Source organism: Saccostrea cucullata, unplaced genomic scaffold (assembly GCF_032062105.1).
Source record: "Saccostrea cucullata isolate Sc308-1 unplaced genomic scaffold, CSIRO_AGI_Scuc_v1 ctg401, whole genome shotgun sequence".
Classification (NCBI taxonomy): Eukaryota; Metazoa; Mollusca; class Bivalvia; order Ostreida; family Ostreidae; genus Saccostrea; species Saccostrea cuccullata.
Genome location: NW_026924018.1, coordinates 215,758 through 225,635, shown reverse-complemented (window position 1 = coordinate 225,635; position 9,878 = coordinate 215,758). Strand labels below are relative to the sequence as shown.

General features: G+C 37.0%; 1 protein-coding gene across 1 annotated transcript; it reads right to left on the bottom strand.

Annotated features, from left to right (window-relative positions):
* Positions 1 to 4: 4 nt before the first annotated feature.
* Positions 5 to 9,278, bottom strand: LOC134265486 (uncharacterized; the record flags this gene model as incomplete). Its single annotated transcript, XM_062747698.1, has 2 exons — positions 7,278 to 9,278; positions 5 to 1,957 (listed from the first exon to the last, which is right to left on the bottom strand). Coding segments are annotated over exons 1-2 (3,004 nt in total), but the record flags the coding sequence as incomplete, so codon positions are not given.
* Positions 9,279 to 9,878: the final 600 nt, after the last annotated feature.

Genomic DNA, 9,878 nt, shown 5'->3' with positions numbered 1-9,878 from the left:
GTGGCCGTGACAGGTTTTCTATAAATAAATGAGGGGATATCCTTAGAGGAAGCATGTTGGACCTCTTTCAAAATTAATAAGGTAGTGCAAATTTTTCTGACCTTGATGCATAATAAGATACATACTATTAAGCATAAACCTGCTAAGCATAAAGACACTAAAGTAATGATGTCAGAGGTATTGGGCCATTCTTGAGGAATTTCAATTTGGCCATCTAACAAAGGTTCAGCAAGAGATTTAAAAATTTTCTGGTCGTTCTTTACAGCTTTTGCTATTTTCTTCAAATTCAAATGGGCTTTTTGATCATTGGCTAAAACATCATGCATAGTATGGTTGTAAAACACAAATTCAGGAATGGACATATTTATAGGTGTGGGAAAATAAGTATTTCCAAAAACATGACTCAATTTAGACTCATCAAAGAATTCTTGTAAAAGGGCTAAATTTACAGGGTGAATAACAGAAAAATTTGATGATGACTTATAACAATTGACCAAGCGTGGGGCAAAGAACAATGTTTCCGTGGATAAAGAACACCTACATGGAATATGCACTACACAAAAAGCACAACCTTTCAAAACCTTCTTTTCTTTTGGGCAATCTAAAATTACAGTGGGAGTGTTATATAACAGCACAGAAGTTGGAGATAATTCCAAAATGTTGGATTTCAATAGATTTTGAAGATATCTAAAATTGCATAACTCTTTAATTTTTCTAACATCATTTGCGAACAAAGCCATGGTACAGTCAGGGACAGTTATAGGCGACTGGGCCCAATTAGAATAACATAAAATAGAAGTCCCATGTACACAATCTGTCAACTCTTTTGAGTTTAAAGACAAAAAATAATCATGATGAGGTGTGATCGCAAAATAATCTGACAAGGACAAAAGTTGTGTAGCTTGCATTTTAGAGGTAACATTCTCTGAAGTGGGTACAGGCAGACTGATTACCTTGTATAAATTCAGTGGAAGTCTCTGGGAAGAAATTGGAAATTTTACCGTGATAAACAAATTGTTATTATGTCTTGCAAACAGAAATTTTCCACCTGAATAGTAGAAAGAGGCATCAAGTTGAACCAAATAGAATTTCTGATATGACTTTCTAAGTTTATGCCGAATATTAGAAATAACTTTTGACAAAATGTGTTTTGGAATAAGAAATGGACTAATTTTTCCTTCCAAGAGATTTTCCACTGCATTTTCTAACTTAGTGAATTTTGATCTAAGTAATGTAGCTTGATTCACCTGGTTGATAAGAATTTCTGACACATTTGTAAAAGCAGCCTCAAGATTGTACAATTTGTTATTAAAAGCAGTTGCTACACTCGTTATATAATCAGAATTTGATTTTATTCCATGTACCAGATTTTTCATTCGTTTATCCGTAAGTGAAATAAAAGATGAAAGATGTGAACCATGCTGTTCCAAAGCTTTAGCTAAAGTTTCTGTTTTTCTATTTAAAGCATTGATATGACCAGCTAAAATGTTAACGTCATCCATGGTTGCCGTACCAAATATACTTTTTGACAAAGATCCAATAAAGGGCAAAAGTGCACGTGTTTGTCTTTGATTACTTATAAGTTTTGTTTGAGGGATCATATTTCTAATGGATTGCAATGTTTCATTGAAATGTAATAAAGTTTCTTCATGCAGACCATGGATAAAGTTAGCCAAATTGTTTAGTAGCAAACAAGAAGCTATTTCGTGAGTATTACCAAGTGAACAAAAAGGAACCTTTTTGACCTTAAATCTTGTTGGCAAAGGAATATGAAAAGTATGCAGCCAATACTCTTGAGCTAACATGATTTTTGACTGTTGTTGAAAAATAACACCATAGTTGATACGCTGTATGACATTGGTAGTAGATGGATCCACTTGACTTGCTTGGCCCATCACCATACACAAGGACAACATCATGAATACCCCAAACATGTAGTGTTGAATTCCAAAGTTCCCTAAAAAAATTACAAAAATGGAAAAAGACTATTAAAGATGTGATGACTATGTCATGAAAAGATGAACCGATCGTTATTCAAATTTTCTAGCACTAAGTTTACTGCAAATAAAATTTACAAAACGGGGTGACTCCATCACATCAGTAATACTTTATCCTACATTTTTGAAAATAATTCGAGACGAAAAAGAAATAATCAAAATAACTTTAATATTGAATTTATGGCTAGCCGCATAGGAATTCAACACACATATTTGACATAAGACTTTTAACACAACACAAAAAATTAATGTTATGCAATTGCATAACCCTATGAAGAAAAAAAACTATTCCTAATTGTTTTACTGACTGTATTGAAACCACAGTAGTTACCTTAAAACTAAAATTGATCATGTTTTAAAACGATAAATACTTGTAAATAAAAAATACCAACCACTATGTAATACCATAGTTTTGACATAGGGTTACCTCAATACTTTTTGCAGTACAACAAGTTTTGGCAATGTAAAGTAGCATTGAGCAATTAAAAAAAAATTTTTTTTCTGATTTAAAATGTTCTCATTTTTTTGCTTACTTATCAGAAAACTAATAATTCCTCTTGAAACAAGATTTCCTAACTGTGCCAAGTTTGGTAAATTTGTGATTTATCATTTCCAAGACCTCATTGTCAAAACATTGATCTGGTTCCCAAGTCTTGGAACCATCTTCCCATTCAATGTAAATTTCTCTTCTACCATTTTTGAAGCGACCTCTCAAAAATTTCTTGAATTTCCACTTTTTCTGTGGATCATAGATCTCCTCTTCAGGAGTATCCAACTCCTCATCTGACCTTTGACCTGAGTCTATGGACTCATTTATTGACCTTTGATCATCAGTAGAACCATTTTGATGATCTACATTTTCACCTTGATCATCAAATAGTTGACCTAAACCGTCATCTTGCACCATGTCAGAATCATTGTTACTATCAACATCATTCTGTTGATGCTGCGCTGCTGGTTGACCTTGTGGTTGTACATTTTGATTTTGAGTTTGACCTTGCACAACATCCCTTTGACCTTGTTGTATAGGATTATGAAAAGTAGGTCTAGTGACCTCCGGGTCATGATAGTGTTTTAAGTTGGACGCATTCATCATTGACCCATGCAATTTGTTGTCAATACATCTACGAAGTTTGTAAGTATAATTAGGACCCATTTCCACAATTCGGTATGGTCCATCAGATTTGTCATACAGTTTACTCGACAACCCTTTTGGAACTTTGTTGACCTTGATAAGAACCTGATCACCTAGCTGAAAATGTGGAATATTTGAGTTCAAGTCATGCCTAATTTTGTTTTGAGACTGATGCCATGCAATATTTTCCCTAGCAATTTTGTCAAACACTCTCATGTTTTCTAAAAACTCTCTTATGTAGGCTTTAGCATCTCTACCCATGCTTTCAATTGGGTCAAGGGCAACATCATAGGGAAGGTTCATTTCTTCCCCAAACACTAACAAATAAGGTGAAAATTCTGTAGAGTGTGAGGATGGTGATTTCCGATAGGCCATTAAGATGGTTGAAAGCAAGTCTGGCCATTGTTCTTGAGCGTTTCCACAGTAAGCTCTGAGGGATTGTGCAAGAGTGCTATTTTGCCTTTCAACTAAACCGTTTGTTTTGGGGTGGTAAGCCGAAGTGTGGTGTTGAGTGATGTCAAAAATTTCACAAAGTGCATTTACTAATTTTGACATAAAATTTCTACCTCTGTCTGAAAATAAAACTTTGGGGGCCCCATATCTAGAGAAAATCTCTTTGAAAAGCACTCTTGCAGTTTCCTCAGCACTTTGAGTTTTCAATGGAAACCCTTCAACCCATCGAGAATACGCATCTACACACAGTAAAATGTATTCATTGCCCTCTTTTGTTTTATACAAAGGACCTAAGATGTCTATGTGCCATCGTTCAAACTTTTTCGCTGGCGGAAGTGTTTGCATTGGTGGCTTTGCGGGGTTGTAATCTCGTTTTGCTCGTTGGCATCTGTCACATGACTTAACATACTCAACTATGTCACTATGCATTCTAGGCCAATAATACTTACGGTATAGAGCTGTTTTTACCTTTTCTATGCCAAGGTGACCTCCTCCCGCAAGACTGTCATGGTATGACAGTAGAGCATCCTTGCGCAGAACTTGGGGCAGTGCCAATTGCTTAATGAAGTTGAACTCACCTTTCGGCTTTTTGCACCTCCTTTGAAACCAATGGTACAGGATACCGTCTACCAAACTAAAGTGCTTTGCTTCTGCAATGAGCATGTCCTTAGCGTTTGTTTCTACCGGAAGTGTACCATCTTGCAGATATTGATAGACTTGTGTAAAATCTGGACAGTTTGCTTGTAACTCACCTAGATTTTGAGAACTAACCTGAATATCTTCCTCGTCATCAGATGTAACTTGTACAGGAGCCACTACTGGGATTTCACTATCATATGAAAATGATACCTGTATGCAGCAATTGTCTTCTATTGTGGCGTCCTCGTCTAAAGAATCGTCAGTATTTGTAGTGACAGATGCTATATCTGGAGTTGTTGTTGAAGTACTTACCAGGTTACTTACTGGCACTGATTCTACAGTCTGGGATGCTTCAGATACCTGGGATATTATGTTCACTTCATCCAACTGGTTAGTTTGTACTTCTACAGAAATAACTTTTGAGGTAGACTCACCTTGAGTACACAACTGTGTACTTACCTGTTGAGTATCTGTTGTTGCTTCCGGGTTTGAGGCCATTGTCTGAACACTTACTGACTCATACTCTCGCTGCAAAGGTTGTGTTGGAGTACTGTCTGTAGTCTGAATGTGGTCATTAGTTGGTATGTCTACAGCATTAATTTCTGAGGTACTTACCTTACCAGGGTAATCTCTTCTACTGAGTGCATCAGCTACCCAATTACTCTTACCTGGTCTATGTATTATCTGGAAGTTGTACTCCTGTAGCTTTAGGGCCCAGCGTTCTAAACGACCTGTGTGTTTAGCTGTTTGTAACCAAACTAACGCTTTGTGGTCAGTTACCACAGTGAACCGGCTGTGTACCAAGTATGGGCGGAAAGCAGCAATACCTTCTAGGACTGCAAGGCACTCTTTCTCAGTAGTATTGAACTTTTTCTGATCTGCTGAAAGAGACTTACCTCCATACGAGATCACATACTCTCTCTTGTTATCATCTATCTGCCCTAATACATAACCAACTGCACTATCAGAGGCATCACATGTTAAAATGAATGATTTTGACGTGTCAGGATAGGCCAAAATGGGGGCTGAAATCAATTTTTCTTTTAAGGTTTCAAAAGCTACCTGACACTGTTCAGACCATTCAAATTTCTTTTCCTTACTTAAAAGAGAATTTAAAGGGGTTGCAATTTTGGCAAAGTCTTGTACAAACCTCCGATAGTAGTTGGCCATGCCTAGAAAACTACGTACCTGTTTTAGAGTTTTTGGTGTAGGGAACTCACTGACAGCAGTAGTTTTATCAGAGTCCACACGTACTCCTTGACGAGAGATAATGTGCCCTAAAAACTTAACTTCCTTTACTGCGAAGTGACATTTTGTGGGTTGTAATTTTAGATTAGCTTCTTTCAAGCGATCAAAAACTTGGGCTAAGTGAGTCAGATGCTCATCAAAAGAGCGTGAGAAGATCAGAATGTCATCAACATACACCAGTACTGACTTCCAATTTAAACCCCGCAACACATTAGACATCAAAGTTTGAAATGAGATTGGTGAGTTAGTAAGTCCAAAAGGCATACGTTTCCATTCATAAACTCCACCTTGAGTTATGAATGCTGCCTTTTGCCTACTATCCTCATCAAGCTCCATTTGCCAGAATCCAGACATCAAATCTAAATTGGTGAAATAATTGGCTTTGGCTTCCCCAATAGCATCAAAAACTGTCTCTAAATGAGGAAGTGGGAAGGACATCGGCACAGTAATTTTGTTAAGGGCTCGATAATCGCAAGCAAACCGAAACTGACCATTCTTTTTCTTTACTAAAACCACTGGCGAATGCCATTCTGAATTTGAAGGTTGGATTATATCATGTTTCAACATTTCTGACACTTGTTTTTCAATTTCTTTAGACGCTTGTGGGGATGTTCTGTAGAATTGAAGCCGAACAGGTTTTGAATTTGGTTTAATTTCAATTTTGTGTTTGTGAGCACTCGTCCGTCCCAATTCACTCAGATCAAGAGCAAAGTTTTCTCTGTATCTTGATAAGAATTTCAGCAAAATTTCTTTTTGATTCGAGTCTAAATCAGAATTTTCTAAATCAAACTGAATTTCATTTTGAGATTTTACTTGGGTTTCTGATTTGTCTGGATTCAAAGCACTTGCATGTTTAGTCTCACTCTCTAACGACAAAATACTTTCATGATCTATGTCAATCACATTAGCTACTACAAAATTAATAGGTAATTCAACATCTTCAAAAGTGGGGTTAATCACTCTAAGAAAAGCACGACTACAGTCTACCTGTACACAACATCTAGCAGCTGAAAGATTAAGAGTTTCTAAATCTTTGTGAGGTTCTAACAAAACCAAGTCACCATTTTGATGGCGAGAAATATGCACTACAATATTCATTTCACACCTCTGGGGAATAGTAACAGGGTATTTTGCCCTAGCATAACCATTTTCAGTGGTTATCACACAAACATTGTTCTCACCATACCGGTCAGGGATATGCAAAGTATTTGAAGTTGAAAACCTTAGCACTGTGTCATGAGCACACAAAAAGTCTACACCTAAGATAAATGCATGATGAATGCCATCTACCACATGAGTTTTGAATTTGTATTCCTGGCCATTAATAAAAATTTCTAACATTATCTGGCCTAAAACTGGGAGTAATTTTCCACTAGCACCTTTGACAGACTGAAATGTGGGAGGGAGCAATTGCTGTTTTGCATACTTAGTTTTTGTTAAAAATTCTTTGTTAATAATGGTAACAGAGGCACCCGAGTCAATTAGAGCACTTGTATTACGACCACCCACCCAAATAGGGATTGTGTTTTTGGTCATGTGAGCAACTAAATTCACCTGTGGGATAGAATCTGTGTGTTGCCTATCTTTAGAATGGCTTCCAAAGACAGGCACGCACCCCTATTGTTGTGACATGTATGCATCGTGATTGTAAGATGTCTGTGGGTAAGATGACTGTGATGGGTGTGTGTATTGTGAATTGTATTGAGACTGTCTTTGTGGGCAATTTTTCTTTAAATGACCTAATTCTCTACAATAAAAACACCTAATCAATGAAACATCGTTAGAGACAGAATCACAAAACTTACCCTTGTTGTTGTAAGGCTGGGGTGGTCGATTGTATCCAGGCTGTGGGCCAGGAGGTGGTGGTGGTTGCTGCCATTGGGTTGGTGGTTGCTGGTGCCACGGGGGTGACTGCTGATAGGCCTGGGGAGGTGGTAGTCTGTATCCTTGTTGCGGCTTTGGCTTTCCAGGGCGCCGGGACTGCTGAGGGGAAAACTTCCTCTGGTTAGCTTTCATGTCATCTCTGATTTCCTGCAATGCATTCAAAAGAGCAAGGTTAGTGTTCTCCTGTAGGGCAGGAGAGTTGGTCCGGCGTCTCTCGGCAACTTCAGCTCGGGCGGCCACATTTCTTAGTTCCTCCAGGGATTTGGGGTCCACTTTGATCACATCGGCTCCTATGTCTGGTTTCAGGCCATTCATGATTACAGTGATCAGCCAATCCTGGTCCACTCGTCTATCGGTAGTCATCTGAGTTACCCTATGTATAAAATCCTCCACCGATTCAGTTTGTTTTTGTTTCACATCCATCAGTTGAAGATTATTTCTGGAGGATGGTTGGAATCGTTGATGGATGGCTTCCTTGATGGTGGACAGAGAATGTTTAAATGCCTCGTCAAGCGAAAAGAACCATGACTCCGCAGCTCCGGCTAGATAAAATGGTAGCGTCTCGATGGCCATTTTCTCTGTCAGGCGTTGGAGGTTTATGAATGTGATGAACTTAAGCCACCACTGAATGATGGACGTCTTTCCGTCATACTTGTCTAACTTTACTTTAGGCGTAGCATGAGACATGGTTGTGGGTAGTGGTCTGGAGCTTCCTCGTCGTAGTTGCTCTTGGAGGTTCTCGATCTCCTCCTCCCTCGCTTGAATTTGTCTAGACTCTCTTCGACGTATCTCCATTTCTCTAAGTTGGAATTCTTCATTCTTCTCCTGAAGGGCTGCTATCTCTTTCTCCCTTTCCTGTAATGTCTTTTTCATTTGTTCCAACTCTGTGGTCTCGTTTTCCACTGGTGACTCTCTTCCTCCATTGGATGGTGTTGGCATCTTGGTGCTCCTTTTCCTTAGGTTGTAGTTCATAAAATCCGGGTTTTGGATCTACTCCACCAGTTATCGTGTCGTGTTTTTGTACGATTTGAATAGTTGGGGAACTTGACTCGCTGGCAGTGTAGAGGACCCTTAATGACGTAATGTCCAGTCCAAATAGGTTTGGGACGATTACTCTGAAATTAGACACAGGGAAGTGCTAAGTAAAATATACTGCTTTATTCAGGTCTCCGATAAGAATGTAACAAAATATATAGTCACCAGGTACAATAAAAATCATTTCTATCTGCATAACGCATTACAAAGGTTGGTGCCCTAACTTACTTAACTCTGGTGACTAATAGAGTGATTAAACAATATAAAAATACTCACTCTATTTAAAAACAAATCGAAACAAAGTCATTTAACTAAATAAGTAGTGAAGGTAAACATTGGCTAAGGAAATTCGAACTGACAAAATGTAAACAAGTTTAAGTTAACATTATCAATATAAATAACTTTAAACCAAAATAAGAAGAATTATAAACATCATTATTTTATCTAACCATTCCTACAACTTGATCAATCAAAGAAATACTTCGTAAAAACTTACAATATAAAAGATACTCGCCGCATGGTTTGTTTGTTCAACATTGTGAAAAGTGAAAACCAGTTTAATAAACAGTAAAACCCAAAACCTAAACTGAACAAATTATTTCCGAACTTTGCTGATTTTAACAAAAATAATTGAAACAAATAATATTAATCCATGTATAATAGTGGATATTGCCTGAGAACTAGTTTTATAAAAAGTTTAAACAATAAAAACCTTAAAACTGCATAACTGGGTTTTGTGTAATTAATTATTTAAAACCGAATTTTACTTTAAATGAAAGCTCAAATTTCCATAAAACAAAATTAAATAGTTTAAGTAACTTTTACAAAACAGAATAATAACTTGCAATTAATTTTTAAAAGAAAAAAAAGAAAAAGATATATAAACCATTTTACCTGAAATTAGACACAGGGAAGTGCGAAGTAAAATATACTGCTTTATTCAGGTCTCCGATAAGAATGACCGAAAAAGGGTACGCCATCTAAATCGGAGACCCGGGCTTCCCTGGTCAATTTCGGCCAATCAAAATTTAGTTTCTTTGTTCTCAAATAGTTTCGTTAATTGAAATCGCTATTAAATAGATCACGTGACCGTGATCTCCGGACACTGACCATTATCCATTAATTGACTCTAACACGGGTAATCCCCTAACAAAGAAAAATCTACTGACACCTGAGTATATCTTGACTTTGACACTAGGTAAAAAAAGATGAAAGGAAACCCTAAAGGACAATTGCAAACAACGTAACACCTATCTGCAAATTTGCTTGACCCTCTGAATAACAAATTACATCATAGTACATTTTTGTGCCTTTGTTACAAAACATATCTAACAGATGGAGTTTTTATAAGTAAATTGACCAGATTTAATTATTTGTCTTGACATTTTTGGCAAACTGAATTAATGCATCAATTTATGAACGTAAATGCAAAACAAAAATATTTTATATAGATCTTATATACTGAACTTCATATAAACCTGAAAATA